The 22404-nt window shown below is 38.8% G+C and overlaps 1 protein-coding gene across 1 annotated transcript; it reads left to right on the top strand.

Moving 5' to 3' along the window:
- Positions 1-20216: 20216 nt before the first annotated feature.
- Positions 20217-22037, top strand: LOC106084162 (uncharacterized). The gene has a single exon (XM_059365729.1). The coding sequence runs from the start codon at positions 20217-20219 to the stop codon at positions 22035-22037; it is 1821 nt and encodes a 606-aa protein (XP_059221712.1).
- The last annotated feature ends 367 nt before the right edge of the window (positions 22038-22404 follow it).

The following is a 22404-nucleotide window of genomic DNA, read 5'->3' as shown; positions in this document are numbered from 1 at the left end:
ATCACAATGCTGATATATTTTTAGGGCTAAGTGCTTGGGGACAGACCACTAATACACCCCTTTATCGGACATATTTAATTCCCATGTCAATGTGGGGCTCAAATGAAAGGTATTGGGTAGGGGATACCCATACCAATTGATACCTATTTTCGGAACAAATTCTCTGGGGGTCTACCCCTTCCCCAAAATACCCTACAAACAGCAATTATTTACTGACCATCGAGATATGGGACTCAAATAGAGCGCAGAACAAGCCAATCGGCTTGCTTAGGTGAATGTCCATAGTGACATGGGGCGGATTAATATCTGCACCCTCTTTTCAACCTAACCTATCCTACAGGAGTGGGGTGCCTAGGAGGGCCGCATACCCACAAAACCCGCCTATCGGATTTATAGACCAATCAATACAATATGGGTATTAAATTAAAGGTATTTGAGAGTAGAAAACGAATCTGATATCTTATTGTGGGAGTAAGTTTTTCGTCGGTCACCTCACCCCCCCGCCCCCCCCATAAAAAAAAACGCCTCAAGTTGAACATATTTACAGACTATGGCAATATGGATCTTAAATGAAAGGTTTTTGGGAGTAGAAACCAAAATTGACTTTCACTTTTAGTACCAAGTCTCTGGGAGTCCACCACACAACCAAACAGAACTTTCACTGACCATTGCACCGTGGGGTTTAAATAAAAGGTATTGAGAGTAGAAAAATATACACAGCAAAATTGGAATACATTTTCAACTGAAAATTGGCAGAGATTTCCAAATTAAGAGTACTCCTCTTCAACATAGAATTATAGGGCACAGCGGAGAGGGCCGGGCACAGCTAGTATTCTATAAAAATGAAATTTTGCCAGAATTTTTTGTCAAATCATATTTTGACCAAATTTTTTACTATGATTTAAAAGTAAGCCAGTAATCAACAACATTTCTTCTAAAAAAAATGTATGTTTTAGGCCGCATTTATTTTCAAGTATCGTGTCTTAGCTCTGCGATTCTTTTGGTTTATTTATTAAAAAAGATGGAATACACCAAATCATGCAATTAAGCTATTGTGGTCCATTTGTAGAGGAAAGTACCACTCACCCCCTTCCTTTTGCCACGAAATGGCGTGCAACTCTCATTTACACGTGGAAAAAATTGTACACACAAAAAAATTGAGATCATTACATGAAATGTGTGAAGCCTCAAAGCAGACATGCAGCACAAAGTGAGCCTAGCATACTACATTTGTAGTTAATTAGTAATTGATATCAAAGTAATGGATTGCCATGGTAAGAGAAAGGATAATTATTATGGGCTATTAGAGGATTATAGCCGTTAACATTGTTGCATGTCAGCAGACAAATTACAGCATAGAGAAGAGAAGAAAAAAAAAATCAATACATAATCTGTTGTACAAACATGGAAAGCTCACGCAATGAAAAAAAAAATTGCTAATAAATCCTAAATTTTTTATTTTTGGTTAAATTTATTATATAATTTAATACACCTAAATATTAAAATTAATGATGCTTTTTTTTCAACTGACTGCAAATTTTATGGAAAATTATTTATTTTGTGTATATGTGTGTGTGTGATTTATTTTCGCAAAACACTAAATTAATATTCATTAAATGAACTCCCTAACAGTGCATAAATTGCAGGCATTTTATAATATTAAATTAATTTTCAAATTAAAATAGCACATAATTAACCAAAAAATGCTTCCGGTCTGTGTGGTCAAGTTACCGTTGTGACCGCATAAGCGTAGGCCATAACGTCCTAAAATTGGCTTTGGGCGTTATGGACGCTCACTCAGGTAAGCAATGTGCAATGTTTTATGTTTACAAGAAAAAATCAAAAAAGGAATATTACATTAAAATCATGTTTTAACACTAAATTCTATAATTTTAAAGAGAAAGTGTCGTTGTTTGCTTTTTATACCCTTCACCACTAGTGTGGTACAGGGTATTATAACTTAGTGAATTAGTTTGTAACACCCCAAAAGGAAGAGAGATAAACCCATTGGTAAGTATACCGAACGACTCAGAATCACTTTCTGATTCGATTTAGCTATGTCTGTCTGTCTGTCTGACCGTCCGCCTGTCTGTCCGTCCGTCTGCCTGTCCGTCTGTCCATGTTAAATTGTGTACAAAGTAGAGGTCGCAGTTTTCATCTGATCATCTTAAAATTTGATACAGGCGTGTTTTTCGGCCTAGAGACAAAGCCCATTGAAATTGGAAAAAAATCAAAACTTTGCAAAACGCTTTCCTCGACGACTTCCACAGTATCTGAGGAGTTTGCTCGAAATCCGTTCAGATTTAGATATAGCTCCCATATATATATATATATACGTCCGATTTTCAGTAATAATGTAATAAAATGATTGTTTGTTAACCGATTCTCTCGAAATTTGGCAGGAAGGATTTTTTTACGACTCTCGATATTACTGGTGAATTTCATGGAAATCGGTTCAGATTTAGATATAGCTGTCATATATGTATATCGCCCGATTTTAACTCCCAGAGCAACAGCAAGCACATTTATTGACCAATCTTGCCCAAATTTTGCAAAACGCTTCCCTCGACGACAACCACAATATAAATTGAATGTGGTCAAAATCGGTTCAGATTTAGATATATCTCCCATATATATATTCGTCCGATTTTCAGTAATAATACAATAAAATGGTCATTTGTAACCCGATTTTTGCAGCAGGGATTTTCTCCTGACTCTCAATATTACTGGTGAATTTCATGGAAATCGGTTCAGATTTAGATATAGCTCTCATATATATCGCCCGATTTTCACTCCTAGAGCCACTGCAAGCACATTTATTGACCAATCTTGCCAAAACATTGCACAAAGCTTTCCTCGACGACTGCCACAGTATCTGAGGAGTTTGCTCGAAATCGGTTCAGATTTAAATATATCTCTCATATTTATATTCGTCCGATTTTCAGTAATAATGCAATAAAATGGTCTTTTGTTAACCGATTCTCCCAAAATTTTGCAGGAAGGATTTTGTTATGACTCTCAATATAACTGGTGAATGTTATAGAAATCGACCCAGATTTAGATATAACTGTCACATATGTATATCGCCCGTTTTTCACTTTAAGATCCACTGCCAGCGCATTGTTTGACCTGTCTTGCCAAACTTTTGCACAACGCTTTCCTGGACGACTGCCACAGTATCTGAGGAGTTTGCTCGAAATCGTTTCAGATTAAGATATAGCTCCATATATATGTTCGTCAGATTTTGCGTAATTTGCCATAATGTTGTCATCTTTCAACCGTAATTTTTACAGTTTGAACATTTGCTCCCCGAGGTCCATCAAAATTGGTTCAGAATTGGATATAGGTTCCACATTGTATTTATAGTTTATAGTGGTTTTTATTTTACCAATGCTTTAAAAAGCAAAATAGACAGGAAACGAGGTACTAATAGGGTGCGATGCAAACTCTCATCACATTTCGTGGGGTAGTTTGCTTTGCTTTAATTGGCTCCAAGCGCCTGGATCTTCTGCGCTCATTCTAAAATCTCTGAGACCAAGTTTCGAGGTATCTCCCACAACTTAATCTATCAATCGGACCTTTTGTCTTCCCGCTTTCCCGTTTGCCTTCAAAAGACTTCTTTGCTGGAGCTTCATCATCCATTCTACCGAAATGGTCGGTAGGACGGCGAAAATCCTATGGGGAGATCCAGATCGTGAGAAGACGAGGCTATTACTGAAAGTAAGCAAGAAGGAGGTCAGTATAGCTATTGGTATCATAACGGGACAAATAGGACTGACCTATGTAAAAAAAATGAGTCCTATCACTTAGCCTAGATCACATATGCAAAATCGGTGCGGCTAGTGATAGCATGTGTAGGGCATGCGTGGAAGATGATGAGACCCTGGAGCATTTCCTTTCTCATTGACCGGCTTGCGCGTCCAACAGATACCGGTACTTAGGTGGAGACACAATATCAGACATGAACCTACTTAGGCGAGTGGTATTGAAAACAATTAAGGATTTTGTAAGTAGCACGAAATTCCTAACCTAAAATTTTCTTTTTGAAAAATGAAAGATATTCAAGAGTTAAGTACGATGCCACCGTAGCCCAGATTTTAGCATGTTCACCTACGACGCTGAATGCCTGGGTTCGAATTCTGGCGAGAACATCAGCAATAATTTTAAAGGGTTGTTATCTTCTCCTAATACTCTCCTAATACGGCGTTGTACACAAACCACATTTTCAAATTTTCAACCAAAGGGAATAAGGATTGAGCTCTCTAGGAGTAACATGGACTGATTTGCACCATTTACAATCCCAACCGATCTACACTAATAAGAAGTAGTTGTTCAAAATATCAAGCACCTAGCTCTATGTCTTCGAAAGTAAACGTGCCTTCGACAGACTGACGAACGGACGGACAGATGGATGGAAATGGCTAGATCGACTTAAAATGTCATGACGATCTAGAATATATATATACTTTATGGGGTCCTAGACGTATTTTTAGAGGTGTTTTAAATATAATGACGAATTTAGGTATAACATGTAAAAGCGTGCTAAGTTCGGCAGGGCCGAATGTTATATACCCTTCACCATTGATCGCATTTGTCGAGTTCTTGCCCGGTATCTATTTTTAGATAAACAAAGTATAAAAGAAAAGAATTGCAATGCTAATTGAATTAAGTGCTGGAGACCACAGTAGAAGTCTATATGTAAAATTTCAGCAAAATTGAATAAGAATTCGGCCTTTTAGGGGCTCAAAAAGTTAAATAGGGAGATCGGTTTATAGGCGAGCTGTATCTGGCTGAAGACCGTCCCAGACCATATTTGATACGTATTTTGAATGTCATGGGAGAAGCCGTAGTACAAAATTTCAGCCAAAACGGATAATAATTGCGCTCTCTAGAGCCCCAAGAAGTCAAAGCCCCACATCGGCTTATATGGCAGCTAAATCTGATTATGAACCGATTTGAATCATATTTGGCGCAGTTGTTAGAAGTCACAACAAAACGACATGTGCAAAATTTCAACCATATAGGATAAGAATTCCCTCCTCTAGTGCCTCAAGAAGTCAAAATTCAAGATCTGTTTATATGGCAGCTTTATCAGGTTATGGACCGATCTGAACAATACTTAGCGCAGTTATTGGAAGTTATAACGAAACACGTCATGCAGAATTTAAGCCGAATCGGATAAGAATTGCGCCCTCTAGTGTCTCAAGAAGTCAAAATTCAAGATCGGTTTATATGACAGCTATATCAGGTTATGAAACGATTTCAACCCCACTTAGCACAGTTATTGGAAACCATAACAAAACACCTCATACAAAATTTCAGCCATTTCGGATAAAAATTTCGCCCTTAAGTGGCTCAAGAAGTCAAAATCCAAGATCGATTTATATGGCAGCTATATCAAAACATGGACCGATAAGGCCCTTTTACAATCCCAACCAACCTACACTAAAACAAGTAAAAGCGTGGTAAGTTCGGCCGGGCCGAATCTTATATACCCACCACCATGGATCGCATTTGTCGAGTTCTTTTCCCGGCATCTCTTCTTAGGCAAAAAAAAAGGATGTAAGAAAAGATTTGCTCTGCGATTAGAGCGATATTAAGATATGGTCCGGTTTGGACCAAAATTAAATTATATTTATGTTGGAGACCTGTGTAAAATGTCAGCCAATTCGAATAAGAATTGCGCTCTTTGTGGGCTTAAGAAGTAAAATAGAGAGATCGATTTATATAGGAGCTGTATCGGGCTATAGACCGATTCAGACCATAATAAACACGTATGTTAATGGTCATGAGAGAATCCGTCGTACAAAATTTCAGGCAAATCGGATAATAATTGCGACCTCTGGAGGCTCAAGAAGTCAAGATCCCAGATCGGTTTATATGTCAGCTATATCAGGTTACGGACCGATTTAAACCATACTTGGCACAGTTGTTGGGTATCATAACAAAACACGTCGTGCGAAATTCCATTCCATTCGGATAATAATTGCGCTCTCTAGAGCCCCAAGAAGTCAAAGCCCCACATCGGCTTATATGGCAGCTAAATCTGATTATGAACCGATTTGAATCATATTTGGCGCAGTTGTTAGAAGTCATAACAAAACGACATGTGCAAAATTTCAACCATATAGGATAAGAATTCCCTCCTCTAGTGCCTCAAGAAGTCAAAATTCAAGATCTGTTTATATGGCAGCTTTATCAGGTTATGGACCGATTTGAACCATACTTGGCACAGTTGTTGGATATAATAGCGAAACACGTCGTGCAAAATTTCATTCCAATCGGATAAGAATTGCGCACTCTAGAGGCTCAAGATGTCAAGACCCCAGATCGGTTTTTATGACAGCTATATCAGGTTATGGACCGATTTAAACCATATTTGGTGTAGTTATTGGAGGTCATAACAAAATACTACGTGCCAAAATTCATTCAAATGGGATAAGAATTGCGCCCTCTAGAGGCTCAAGAAGTCAAGACCCAAGACCTGTTTATATGACAGCTATATCAGGTTAAAGACCGATTTGAACCATGCTTCTCACAGTTGTTGGATATCATATCAAAACACGTCGTGCAAAATTTCATTCCAATCGGATAAGAATTGCGCACTCTAGAGGCTCAAGAAGTCAAGACCCAAGATCGGTTTATATGGCAGCTATTTCAAAACATAGACCGATATGGCCCATTTACAATACCAACCGACCTACACTAATAAGAAGTATTTGTGCAAAATTTCAAGCGGCTAGCTTTACTCCTTCGGAAGTTAGCGTGCTTTCGACAGACAGACGGACGGACGGACGGCGGACAGACGGACGGACATGGCTAGATCGACATAAAATTTCACGACGATCAAGAGTATATATACTTTATGGGGTCTCAGACGAATATTTCGAGTAGTTACAAACAGAATGACGAAATTAGTATACCCCCCATCTTATGGTGGAGGGTATAAAAACTAAATGTTAATGACATTTTTGGGAGGCCATGGTTTGAGTGGAATTTTCCTAAAAGGAAAATTTTCAGCTAAAATTTCTATTAAGGCAAAATGTGGTGAATGTCCGCTTAAATCAAATTATCCAGAATCAAATTTTTTCAATGAAATTCTATACAATCGATATATAAACCTTCCTTGTCTTCATGTTTCGCTTGAAAAACATGTTTTTTTTCACAACTCTCTTGTCTTGGTTTTCTTTTGTTCAGGGAAGCGGTGGGTGGGAAAAATTTATTGTTTCGCTACAGACAAAAGAGCTTTGTTAACAGGTCAAATGTTGCATGGAGATTTGGTCTTCTTTATTTTTAAGCCAAAACCACTTGGCTGCAAAGTTTCTTCTTTGATACTATAAACAATTTATGTTAAACATTAATTGAAAATGGTTCAATTAAAAAGGAGTTTGAGAAGCTCAATTTTTTTATACATAAAATGCTTTAACAATGTGAGATAAAAGTTGGTTAAACTTAATGCAAGCTAAAAACCTTTTTTAAAAACAGGAAAGACTTTAGGAAAGAGCCACAGGGAATAAGATTTTAATAACAACATTAACTAAAATGGTTGATATACAAAAACTTTTATTATTTCAATTTACTTGTCAATGCATACGCACCACAATCGAAACTTAAGCAGTTATAACCAAATTGCAAATCTTGCTCATGAACATTGCCACTAGGGAACAGGGGCAAACTTCTCACATATCAATGAGTGCAGTCCGATTCAAGTTTTTAAGCTCAATGATAAGGGGCCTCCTTTGTATAGCCGAGTCCAAACGGCTTGCTGCAATGCGACACCCCTTTGGAGATAGGTTTTACATTGCATACTACCTCACAAATGTTGCCAGCATTAGGAGGGGAAAACCACCGCTGAAAATTTTTATACCCACCACCGAAGGAGGAGCGTATATTCATTTTGTCATTCCATTTGCAACACATCGAAATATCCATTTCCGACCCTATAAAGAATATATATTCTTGATCAGCGTAAAAATCTAAGACGATCTAGACATGTCCGTCCGTCTCTCCGTCTGTCTGTTGAAATCACGCTACAATCTTTAAAAATAGAGACATTGAGCTGAAACTTTGCACAGATTCTTTTTTTGTCCATAAAAGCCACATTTATTATCCGATTTTGCTGAAATTGGGGACCGTGAGTTCTGTTATGCCCTCCGACATTCTTCGTCAATTTGGCGCAGATCAGTCAAGATTTGGATATAGCTGCCATATAGACCGATCCTCCGATTTGGGGTCTTTGGCCCATTAAAGCCACATTTATTATCCGATTTTGCTGAAATTTGGGACAATGAGTTGTGTTAGGCACTTCGACATTCTTTGTCAATTAGGCCCAAATCGGTCCTGATTTCGATATAGGTGCCATATAGACCGATCCTCCGATTTGGGTCTTTGGCCCATTAAAGCCACATTTATTATCCGATTTTGCTGAAATTTGAGACAGTAAGTTCTGTTAGGCCCTTCTACATTCTTCGTCAGTTTGGCTCATATCGGTTCAGATTTGGATATAGCTGTCATATAGACCGATCCTCCGACTTAGGGTCTTAGGCCCATAAATGCCACATTTATTGCCCGATTTTGCTGAAATTTCAGACAGTGAGTTGTGTTAGACCCCTCGACGTCCTTGGTGAATTTGGCTTAGATCGGTCCAGATTTGGATACAGCTGCCATATAGACCGATCCTCTGATTTTGGGTCTTAGACCCGTAAAATCCACATTTATTATCCGATTTTGCTGAAATTTAAGGCAATGAGTTTTGTTAGGCCCTTCGATGTCCCTCTTTAATTTGGCTCAGATCGGTCCAGATTTAAATATGGCTGCCATATAGACCGATCCTCCGATTTATTATCTTAGGCCCATAATAGACACATTTAATTTCCTATTTTGCTGAAATTAGTGACAGTGAGTTGTGCTAGGCCCCTTGACATCCTTCGTCAATTTGGCGCAGATCGGTCCAGATTTGGATATAACTGCCATATAGACCGATTCTCCGATTTATGGTCTTAGGCCCATAAAAGCCACATCTACTATCCGATTTTGCTCAAATTTGGGACAGTGAGTTGGGTTAGGCCCTTCGACATACTTCGTCAATTTGGCTCAGATCGGTCCTGATTTGGATATAGCTGCCATATAGACCGATCATCCGATTTGGGGTCTTAGGCCCATTAAAGCCCATTTATTATCCGATTTTGCTAAAATTTGGGACAGTGAGTTGTGTCAAGCCCTTCGACTTCCTTCATAAAATTGGTCCAGATCGGTCGAGACTCTGAATGGAAGGTGGTTTACATATATACCCGAGGTGGTGGGTATCCAAAGTTCGGCCCGGCCGAACTTAACGCCTTTTTACTTGTTTTCTGATGGTCTCGCCAGGATTCGAACACAGGCTTTCAGCGTCATAGGCGGACACGCTAACCTCTACGCTACCGTGGCCTCCAGTTATAACCACTTTTTATTTACGAAGGTGAGTGTTACGACCATCATATCCAAAACACCTATGTAATTCAATTAACTTTTGAAAATAAGCTATTTTTCTTTGCCTTATATAAATGAGATAGAATGAAAATTCTTCTCTCACTCTCTTTCTAGTGTTTGTGTTGCATAAATAAATTAAATATCAGTTTACACCGATTGCACGAATCGCAATCCAACTCTGTTTAAGCATTGCTGTCTTGACTGCCTTGCCGGAGTATAGCATGGCAAAGCATGGAGTATAGCATGACAGAAACTCCCCCTTGGAGATTGTATAGAATAATATTTGTGTCACTACCAACAACTGTTAGTGCTGTTGCCTCTTGTTCTTTAGTTGCATTGCGCTTTTTCTTAAGTTCCTGGGTTTTAATTCAAGAAGTTTGCAATTTAATTTGACATTGCATAATTCTTTGGCAAAAGTTTTGTTTATTTTTCCTGCTCCCCAGGGGGCAATACAGTGAAATATTTTTTTTTTTTTTTTTTTTGTTCTCTATTTACTTCAATGCGTTTTGTAAGTGTTTGCCATTGGATGTTGGCTTCTTGGGGCATCATTGTCTTGCATCTTTGAAAAGAGAAAGTAAAATGAAATTATAAATATTTATAATATTACCTTATTATGTTTATTTTATTATTTTGGTTTTTTTTTGTTTTCCTGTTTTGTATTCGTTTTAATTAGTATGAGATTTCAATTTAAGCGAGCAATTGCTGGGAAATGCCAATTGCAATGAGGGATGTGATTGTATTGCATGATTTTATTTAATTAGTTGTGGTACCAGGGTGCGTATACAATATTAAATTTGAATGATGGAATGTATGAAGTATACGCACAACAGTACCTTAAGGCTTAACTTAACTTGCAGCACAAATCATTTACATACAAGTTAAAGCAGCGGAAGGCAGAAGGACGGGCGGATATATGGACAGGAGGAGATACGAACAGACTTAGGAGCGGATGAATAGACTGTCGCATTGACGGAAGGATAGACGAACAGTTGACGGAGCGAAGTACGGACACACGGACAGGCTGGACACACAGACAGAGATATTCTCAGAAAGACATACTTTCGGGCGGGGGATATGGGGAAGGACGGATAGACGGACGCACAGTGGGAGGAAAACAAAATAAAACGAGTAAAAAGGCGTTAAGTTCGGCCGGCCCGAACTTTGGATACCCACCACCTCTGGTATATATGTTAACCACCTTTCATCAAAATTCGATGAAAATTCCATACCTTATGTCCCAAAGCAGTTATATCGAAATACGTTCCGATTTGGACCAAATACTAATAAGTACAGTAGCTATTGGGTTGCCCAAAAAGCAATTGCGGATTTTTTAAGAGAAAGTAAATGCATTTTTAATAAAACTTCGAATGAACTTTGATCAAATATACTTTTTTTACACTTTTTTTCTAAAGCAAGCTAAAAATAACAGCTGATAACTGACAGAAGAAAGAATGCAATTACAGAGTCACAAGCTGTGAAAAAATTTGTCAACGCCGACTATATGAAAAATCCGCAATTAATTTTTGGGCAACCCAATATAAATAAAAATAAACCGATGTGAACCATATACGACACGGATGTTAAAAAGCCTAATATAAGTCCCTGTGTCAAATTTCAGCGAAATCGGGTTATAAATGCGCTTTTTATATGACAGCAAAATCAAAATCTGGATCGATCAAGACCAAATTGCAGTAGTATGTGGAGGGGCTTAACTTAACTCTCTGTCCCAAATTTCGGCGACATCGGACAATAAATGCGTCTTTTATGGGCCCAAAACCTTAAATCAAGAGATCGGTCTATATGGCAGCCACAGTCAAATTGAAGAAAGATATCGAAGAGCCTAAGACACTGTCTCCAAATTCTGCAAAAACGGATAATATATGCGCCTTTTATGGCCCCAACAACAGAAATCGAGAGATCGGTCTATATGGCAGCTATATCCAAATCTGAACCGATCTGTGCCACATTGCAGAAGTATGTCAAAGGGCTTAACTTAACTCCGTGTCCCAAATTTCGGCGACATCGGACAATAAATGCGCCTTTTATGGGCCCGAAACCTTAAATTGACAAACCGGTCTATATGACAGCTGTATCCAAATCTGATCCGATCTGGGCAAAATTAAAGAAAGATATCGAAGTGCTTAAGACAACTCACTGTCTCCAATTTCAGCAAAATTGGATAATAAATGTGGCTTTTATGGGCCTAAAATCCTAAATCAGAGGATCGGTCTATATGGCAGCTATATCCAAATCTGCTCCGATCAGGGCCAAATTAAAGAAATATATTGAATAGCCTAAGACAACTCACTGTCTCCAATTTCAGCGAAATCGGCCAATAAATGCGTCTTTTATGGGCCAAAACCTTAAATCAAGAGATCGGTCTATATGGAAGCTTTATTCAAATCTGAACCGATCTGTGCCATATTGCAGGTGTATGTTAAGGGGCTTAACTTAACTCACTGTCCCAAATTTCAGCGATATCGGACAATAAATGCGCCTTTTATGGCCCCAAAAACAGAAATCGAGAGATCGGTCTATATGGCAGCTATATCCAAATCTGAACCGATCTGTGGCATATTGCAGAAAAATGTCAAGGGGATTAAGCTTACTCGCAGTCCCAAATTTCGTCGACATCGGACAATAAATGCGCATTTTATGGGCCCAAAACCTTAAATTGGGAAATTGGTCTATATGGCAGCTATATCCAAATCTGAACCGATCTGTGCCATATTGCAGAAAAATTTCAAGGGGATTAAGGTTGTCCCAAATTTCGTCGACATCGGACAATAAATGCGCCTTTTATGGGCCCAAAACCTTAAATTGAGAAATCGTTCTATATGGCAGCTATTTCCAAATCTGATCCGATCTGGGCAAAATTGACGAAGGATGTCGAAGTGCTTAAGACAACTCACTGTCTCAAATTTCAGCAAAATCGGGTAATAAATGTGGCTTTTATGGGCCTAAGGCCCTAAATCGGAGGATCGGTCTATATGGCAGCTATATCCAAATCTGAACCGATCTTGGCCAAATTGACGAGGGATGTCGAAGGGCCTAACTAAACTTACTGTACCAAATTTCAGCAGAATCGGATAATAAATGTGGCTTTTATGAGGCTAAGACCCTAAAACTACGGATCGGTCTATATGGGGGCTATATCAAGATATCGTCCGATATAGCCCATTTTTGAACTTAACCTGCTTATGATTAAAAAAAAGAATGTGTGCAAAGTTTCAGCTCAATATCTCTATTTTTAAAGACTGTAGCGTGATTTCAACCGACAGACGGACGGCCATGTTTAGATCGTCTTAGATTTTTACGCTGATCAAGAATATATATACTTTATAGGGTCGGAAATGGATCTTTCGATGTGTTGCAAACCCACCACCATCCTTCGGTGGAGGGTATAAAAATCACATTCTGGAACTGTGTGCCACTCACATAATCTCTATCTTATCATTTAGCACCATGGTTGCGTATACGTATTGTCATTATTTGCTTAAATAAAGTATACGCCACACTATACGCCAATGACCATAACTTTGCCAATAGCTTATTAATGAAACACACATACATTTGAAACCTTTTAAAGCGAAAACACTTTTCTCCTTTCAATTTTTCAAACTTTAGGAAGAAAAAGCGTTATCCTTTGCTTTGTAGTTCACCACAAAGATCATTGCTGGAGTGCTGTGAAAACTTTTTTTTATATTTCTCCATAAATACATATATTAATTGTTTTACTTGTTTAAGTTGTTGGCATTTTACCCTTTTATAAAACTTTGCAAGTTTTCAACTCGAACTCGTTTCCGTTCCACCAGTTTTTTTTTTTTTTTTTTTTTGTGGTTGGGAGGTTATCCTTGTTAAAAGTCAAGCACGAAATTTTAATTAACTTTTCTGTGTGTGACTTCAATGTCACTCATACGGGCTTGAAGACCACCAACAAATGCTAAAAGGCAAAAACAAAAGTAGCCAAAAAAGGGGGGAAAAAAACGCAACCACCTTTGCACCTTTTGATGTAGGCGAGTGAACATGCAATGCACCGCATGCCAACGCCATCATACAGGACACGTTTTAAATATCCCGAGGGCAATCATTTGCACGTGTGCAAGTGGTCATGGCAAATGTTCCGCCATGAACTTAAACAGGAAAATTTGTGAACCAATTTAATCTTAAATGCAGAAGTTAAACTGCCGAAATTTTAAAATTAAAGAATGCAAAATTTATGAATTATATGGCTTTTAAACAATTTCATCTTAGTCAGATAAGAACTGCGTTCAATAAATGCTGTAGCAGTGAAACTGTAAGGTGAGTTTATATGGCAGCTATTTAAGATTAAAGATCGATAAAATTAGTTAAAGTGCAATATTTCAACTCTCACATATCAAAGAGTGATGTCCGATTTAAGTTCAAGCTCAAGAAAAGAGGTCCTCCTTTTTATAGACAAGTCCAAGCAGCCTGTTGCAGTGGAAGACCTCTTTGGGGAGAAGTTTTAACATGGCTGACATTATTATACCCACTACCATAGGATAGGGGGTTTATTCATTTAGTCATTTCCTTAACAACACATCGAAATACTCATTTCCGAACCTACAACACTGATTTTGGTAATAAAATTCAATGATTTGCAAGCGTTGCTCGTTAGTAAGTCTATTCATGATGAAATGTCAAAGCATACTGAGCATCTTTCTCTTTGACACCATGTCTGAAATCCCACGTGATCTGTCAAATACTAATGCATGAAAATCCTAACCTCAAAAAATCACCCTTTATAAAGGGTGATTTTTTAAGAGCTATACATAAGTTTTTCAAAAAAAAAAAAAAAAAAAAATACATAAAAAAAACACAGAAAAATGCATGAAATCTTTATTTGAATCGATGGTATGGTCCATATAATTTTAAGTTTGAAGAATATTTCATGCAAATTTTGACCGTGACTGCGCCTCAAATGGTGCATCCGCTTAGTGTGCTGTATAGCATCGTTTTGTTACAACCACATGTCATGCAAGTCGAGCTCTTGTATTTTGGGCAAAAAAGAAAAACGTTGGATATCATCTCACGGTAGTGCTCACCAGCCACAGTTACGTTACGATTCGCATCATCTTTGAGGAAGTACGTTCCAAAGATGCCACCAGCCTCTAGACTGCAACTGACATTCTGTGACTTTTTCTGGATGCATTGGTAGCTCTTGTATTGCTTCTGGCTGATCTTCACTCCAAAAATGACAATTCTGCTTATATACGTACCCATTGAGCCAAAAATGAGCTTCATGGTAAAATGGAAGATACGCGCGAGACTGTATTTAGCACAGCTGCTGGAAGTCATGACAGAACATGACATGCCAAATTTCAGCCAAATCGGACAAAATATGCAGCTACCTGGGGCTAAAGAAATCAAATCGGGAGATCGGTTTATATGGGAGCTATATCAGGTTATACTCCTATTCAGACTGTACTTGCGGCTTGTAAGGACTCAGGAAGTCAAATCGATTTTTATGGGAGCTACATCAGGTTATAAACCCATTCAGACTGTACTTAGCACAGTTGCTGGAAGTCATAAGAGAACGCTACATGCAAAGTTTCAACCAAATCGGACGAAATTTATGGCTCCTAGGGGCTCAAGAAATCACATCGAAAGATCGGTTAATATGGCTATATCAGGTTATAGACCGATTTGAACCGTATTATACACAGTTGTTAAAAGTCATAATAAAACACTATAAGCAAAATTTTACCCAATTCGGTTGAAATTTGTGGCATCCAGGGGCTCAAGAAGTCAAATCGGGAGATCGGTTTATATGGGAGCCCTTACAGGTTATAGACCGTACTTGGCACAGTAGTTGAAAGTCCTAGCGGAATACCACATGCAAAATTTCAGTCAACCAACGATCTACATCAATATTAAGTATCTGTGCAAAATTTTCAAGTTGATAGCTTGACGCGTTCGACTGCTATCGTGATTTCGACAGACGGACGGACATGGCTACATGGAATCAGAATGTCAGACGATTCAGAAAATATACTTTATGACTGTATGGGGTGGCAGATCAATATTACGAGGTGTTGCAAATGGAATGACTAGGTTAGTATACCCCCATCTTATGGTGGTGGTTTTCAAAATCGGATCAGATATAGATATAGTCCCTATATATATGGTAATAAATGGTCATTTGTTAACCGATTCTCTCGAAATTTGGCAAGAAAGATTTTCTTATGATTCTCGATATAACTGGTGAATTTCATAAAAATCGGCTCAGATTTAGATATAGCTACCATATATATGTTCGTCCGATTTGGACTAAAATTGTAATAACTTGGTCATTTGTTAACCGATTCGCACGAAAATTGGCACAAATTATTCCCTAAAGGACTCCCGGTATTGCTATTAAAATGAATACAAGTAGGATCAGATGTAGGTATAGCTCCTATATATATTTTCATCCGATTTTGAATAATACTCAATAATTAAGTTATCTGTTAACCGAACTCCTCGAAGGACTCTCTTATAACTTCTCTGATGATATACTTAAAGGAAATTCGTTCCCTTTATATGTGGATCGCCCGATGCCTTTGCTAATGCATTTATCAGTCGATCTTCTCAAATATTTGCACAACGATTACTCTTTGCCTTCTACAATATGTACGGATTTTCATCGAAATTCAACTTTTCGACAAATTTAAACACATTTTAAATTCGTTAACTTTGCCTTCATATTCAATGTGGTGTAGGGTATCAAAAGGTCGGTTTCGCTTGACTTTAGCCCTTCCTCACTTGTTTTAATTTGGTTCATTTCGGTCCAGATTTGGATAAAGCTGCGATATACACCGTTCCGCCGAATTAAAATCTTGGCCCCATATATCCGATTTTTTTTCTGATGTTTACGCCAGGATTCGAACCCAGGCGTTCAGCGTTATAATTGAACAAAAATGTTGTCCGACATTCAAAATGAAAAGCGCGTTGGTATAGGAGACACATCATGTTATTGATCGATTTTATCCATAACTACCGCAGACCGTGATGGTCGTAAAAGATCTCAAAATTACAAATCTCCGACAAATCAGACAGGAATTGGGCCCTTTAGTTGCCTAAGAAATTGAAAAAGAAGATCGTTTTGTATGAAAGCTGAGTTGATAGTCAGCTCAGATTAGCAGAGCAGGGTTTATTCTCGTCAAAACTTAGAAGCTATGGTCTTTCTTTGCTATGGTATTTAAAGAGACTCTACTTGTCTAGGTTGAAATACAACTCACTAGGTTAGGTTTAAGTGGCAGTCTGCCATCATGCTCATAGCCACCTCTTTGGGACCATCTATCATTCGTTGCCTTTCGGGCCTAGTCCTGAAACGCTAGAGGCATACCCAGAGGTTCCAGGGTCGACTCACTAAAACAATTCATTTCAAGACTCTCGCTCTGGTAGTCTGAGCTCGCCACCTAGCTGCCGAATAGAATTGGCTAAGTGACCCCAATTTCTTACTTCAAATATGATGCACCCCAACCTTACCTATATCTTAACAGAGTTTTTGAGATAATTACCTTTGCAGTCAACTACCCCCACTTGGTGTGACACCCTAAAATATTTCGCAAAAATCTCCATCAAAAAAGATAAAATCCCATTACATCAAAAGCTATCCAAAGAGAAGAAACTTTGAGCAGCACATAACCTCCGCTGTTATTGGAGTAGTAAATAACATCCACAACTTTTGCAAATGTCCATTCTTATTATAAATTATGTCCCTATAACGCTCTGAGCTCGCCTATGAGGAAAGCACAACAATGATTGCTGTTGAGTGAAGTAATTTTTATGGCACTCTTGCCTGTGGCGGATGGGGGTGTTTTCGTGTGAAGATTAAACGAAAGTGTTTTTGGAAGTCAACATTGGCGTAGTGTCATCTTGTTTGGTCATTGCCTTGTGATGGTGTTAATATGACCTTTGGGCTTTGCTAAACATCATTTATTATTGTTATCGTTATGGTCAATGGTCAATGGTAAAGGGATCATCATATTTTATTGGTAACATTTTCCGAAATGACAATGACAGCATACCAATGTTGTGCAATGTAGAATTATGATGTATTTAACACGTTATTAATTGGTCTCAAAAAGAATGAACATTGGGGAAATGCGCAACAATAAATGAAATGGAGAGTAGTATAAAATTAAACAAAAGCTGAGCTGAATCTTTTGAAAACATCACCATGGATTTTGCTAAAAATGCATTGTTGATGGGCAATTTTTTGCTACACTAACTGACCCGGCTTGGGAGGTGTTTTGGGGAATGTGTGGCCACTCGGTGAGTTGGCCTTGAAAATATATGTCGGATTGGTGTTCCACTTTAAAAACCCTCTTAATTGGGCCTCATATTGCAATAGTCGGAAAATACTTCCTATTTGGGTGGTGTTGTGGGGTGGGGTGGCCCCATAGGCACTTTCCCCGAATACTGATATCAAATTCGTGCTTTACCCCAAAGACCTTTCATTTGAGCCCCATATTGCTATGGTCGTAAATTTGTCCCCTTTGGGGGATGTTTTTGGGAAGAGGCGGCCCCCAAACACTTGGTCCCACATTTGGATATCAGATTCGTATTCTACATTCAAATACCTTTTATTTAAGCCCCGTGTTCCCATGGTCTGTAAATAAATCCAGTTTGGGGGGTGTTTTGGGGAAGGGGTCCACCCCTCAGAATCGTGGTCCCACATTTGAATATCAGATTCATAATCTACTCGCAAATATCTTTCATTTGAGTTTTATATTGCATGATTACATTGATCGGTAAATATGTCCGATTTAGGGGTGTTTTGGAGATTGGGTGGTATTGTGGGGGTGGGGTGGCCCCATAGTTGCAACCCACTGTTGCAAATTTCAGCGAAATCGGGTAATAAATAAAGCTTTTATGGTCTTCAGACCCTTTATCGGGAGATCGGTCTATATGGTAGCTATATCCAAATATAGTCCGATCTGAGCCATATTCGGGTCAGTTGTCGGGAAGCCTTAAACTACTCACCGTTTTAAATTTCAGCAAAATTGGATCAAAAATAAAGTTTTTATGGGCATTAGAGCCTTTATCCAAATATGGTCCGATTTGGCCCGTTCAAGAACTTAGCCAGCGTGCATCAAAAAGATGTATCTGTGCCAAATTTCAGCTCAATGTCTCAATTTTTGAAGGATCTAGAGTGATTACAACAGACGGACAGACACACGGACACACGTTTAATCGCCTTATAAACCCTTTATCATGGATCGAACTTGTCAAGTTCTTTGACCGATATCTCTCTATAGACAAACAAAGGATAATGTATAAGAATTGCTTAGCTATTTCAGCTATACCAAGTTATGAACCGATTGGGGCCATACCAGATTCCACTTATAGGCAAAACAAATTCAATCATCTCTGACCCTCAAAGTTCAGGCAGTTAAGCCTAACCCTCCGGCGTGTGAGAAGGTCCCTGGGGACATTTTTCAAGATTCCTTGGGGACATTTTTCAAGGTCCCTGTGGACAATTTTCAAGGTCCCTGGGGAGATTTTTCAAGGTCCCTGGGGACATTTTTCAAGGACACTGGGGATATTTTTCAAGGTGCTTGGGGACATTTTTCAAGGTCCTGGGGACATTTTTTCAAGGTCCCTGGGGACATTTTTCAAGATCCCTGGGGACATTTTTTCAAGGTCACTGGGGACACTTTTCAAGGTCCCTGGGGACAGTTTTCAAGGACCCTGGGGACATTTTTTCAAGGTCACTGGGGACATTTTTCAAGGTCTCTGGGGACATTTTTTAAGATCCCTGGGGACATTTTTCAAGGTCACTGGGGACATTTTTCAAGGTCTCTGGGGACATTTTTCAAAGTCCTTGGGGACATTTTTCAAGGACCCTGGGGACATTTTTCAAGGTCCCTGGGGACATTTTTCAAGGACCCTGGGGACATTTTTCAAGGTCCCAGGGGACATTTTTCAAGGTCTCTGGGGACATTTTTCAAGGTCCCTAGGGACATTTTTTAAGGTATCCGGGGACATTTTTTAAGGTATCCGGGGACATTTTTCAAGGTCCTTTGGGACCTTTTTCCAAATTCCTTGTGGTCATTTTTCAAGGTCCCTGGGGACATTGTTCAATATCCCTGGGGACATTTTTCAAGGTCCCTTGGGACCTTTTTCTAAATTCCTTGGGGTCATTTTTCAAGGTCCCTGGTGAGATTTTTCAAGATCCCTGGGACATTTTTCAAGATCCCTGGGGACATTTTTCAAGGTCCCTGGGGACATTTTTCATTGATGTCTAAAAGTTAAAAAAAAAAATTATTTTTCATATAAAATTTCTTACAAAAAGTACAAGGGCTGTGTGTACCTTGTATTTCGGCAACGTATGACTCAACCCTCGAAGGGTTAACACTAAGACATTGCTTGAACTTATTGCTGTAATCACTTTTCCAATGGTGGAGGGTATAAAAACAAATGTCACGCTAAGAGTGGGAAAAAAAAACATTTAATTGCCCACAGGCAACATAGGGGTCAAAAGGGTTAGGGAGTTTCAAAATGTTTGAATTTTGGCCATTTTATGGCACTGGATATAATTATGTAGGGAACAAAAACAATCCAAATTACACAGCATGACTAACATTAATTTAATACTGATCGACTGTCACCTATGTAATTCTTCAAAAAAAAAAAAACCCTCCTTAATTGCCCAAAATATGACTAAAATCATAGTACAACAAATATATTGAAGACAAAGCATAAGGACAACATTTGTTAGAGCAAACAAATTAGTTGCAATGAAAAGCTGGCACATAACGTTTGTAATTTCTTTGGCCTATTACCAAAGTGTGTATCCAACAGAGGATTTAGAAACCTTAAAACCCATTCAGGAAGAAAATGGCTCAAACATATTTTTGGAAATTTTAAATGAAGTGGATAGAGAAAAACTCTTCAATTCCATGCCGTTTCTATATCGAGGCCGTATCAATGATTCAAGAATCAGGCAACTCTTCATATATCCCAAGCCCAAGGTGATTGGGACATACAACCTGGATTTTCTGTACCGCAAAGAATTCAACAGCGAACTTTTAACAGTTTTCATAGCCAATGGGATTTTGGATTTTCATTTGCTGCAGACAGCAGCAGATGTTTTGGATTATCGCCGGCAGACCAGAATTATGGCTTTAGCTTTAAACATTCAACATCAAGAGAAGTTTAGGCAGGACTTTCTTCAGGCTTGTGCTAAATATAAAATGACAAATGTCTTATTGATTTTTGTGCCCGCGACTGACAAAGGATCCTTGCAATTTTATGCCCTAAGGCCTTATCCTCAATATCATTGGCTGCCAAAGTCCTGGGGTGATTTAAAGGGGAACTTATATTACCCCCAACATTGGCGTAACATGCAAAATTCTACACTGCTAACCTATACCAGCCAAGATCCTCCGGTAGCCATACTCTATTACGATAGCAAAGGTAATTTGCAAATCAATGGCTATGTGGCAAGACTGATACTACTTTTTGCCCAGTTATATAATGCCTCTCTGGAAATGTACCAGCCACTGCAATTAGATGGCATTTGCAGTCAGCATGCCTTGAATATATTGACAAATTCTGGTGATTTAGACATACCCATAGCTCTGGATCCCTTAGTAAGAGAAGATGATGCGGTGCGGCACTCAACATACTACGAACTATCTGCTGGCCAAACCATTGTGCCTTGCCCCTCGCCTTTGACTATACGGCAAATTTTTGGCTTGCTGCTGAATGGTTACTTTTTTGGTTGTATTCTGATATGCTCTCTGCTCTTATCCATTGCCCATTCTCTCATAGACTTTTATTTCGATGGCATCTTTCACCACATGAACTTTGTGCTCAATGACAAAGTTTTCCCAGGAGTTTTGGGCCAATCGTTCTCTGCGCGCTTGACACCTTGGCGCAGCCTGAAAATTGTCTATCTCTTGGTCTCATTTGTGGGTATAAACATTGGCATACAATTCGCAGCAAATATGAAGACGCTATTCACCAGCCCACCCTATCACGACCGGGTCAATACGCTCGAAGACTTGCGTCATTCCTCAATTAAGATACTTTGTCCCGAAGAAAGTATGGACACCAAACACTTTTTAGCCTTGTTTGGTCATAGTTTGATAATAAGCAAAAATACCACCATGGTGTATGAACACATGAACCGTTTCAACAACACCTATGGCTATTTTGGCTTAACGGCTAACTGGGATCTGTTTGCCCAACGTCAGCAGCACTATGCGCATAAGAAATTCTGTCAAGTCAGTGGTTTTCGTTTTATCGAATTTCTATCGCTCAGTGTGGCTTTGCCTCCCCACTCGCCACTCAAGGAGCCATTGGACCATTTGCTATATCGCATCAATGAATTGGGCTTCAGAGAGGCCTGGAAGTCGAGTGTATTCTACGATATGGTCAGATTGAGAAATATAACCCTACTGGATGAAAATCAAACAATTGATAAGAGGGTACTGCGGGTGGATGACCTGTTTTGGATATGGATGATTGATGTCGTGGGTTTGGCTGTTAGTAGCCTGGTGTTCATAGCGGAGCTGTTGATAGCCTATTGCAGGCAGGGAGGAAAACTAGCCTAAGTTGTCTCAATTAATGGTAGTAATACAATGGTTAAGAAAAATAGTTTATAATGTTCGTTTAATAAACTAAAACTTATATCAACATATTTGAATTTTGTTGTTGGTATATTGACAAAGTGATTATTGTTGTATATATGTGGATTGGATGTATAACTTACTTACTTTACTTTAATTGGCCACTAGCCGAACATAGAATAGCGTTGCAAGCGCCTCGATCTTCTGCGCTCATTCTAAAACCTCTGATACCAAGTTTCGAGGTGTCTCCCACCACGTGATCTTTCCATCGGGCTTTTGGTTTTCCCGGTTTGCGTGTACCACCGTGTTTGCCTTCAAAAGACTTCTTTGCTGGAGCTTCTTCATCCATTCT

This window comes from Stomoxys calcitrans, chromosome 3, assembly GCF_963082655.1.
Source record: "Stomoxys calcitrans chromosome 3, idStoCalc2.1, whole genome shotgun sequence".
Lineage (NCBI taxonomy): Eukaryota > Metazoa > Arthropoda > Insecta > Diptera > Muscidae > Stomoxys > Stomoxys calcitrans.
Note: the sequence above shows the minus strand (reverse complement) of the source record. Positions and strands in the feature narration are given on the sequence as shown.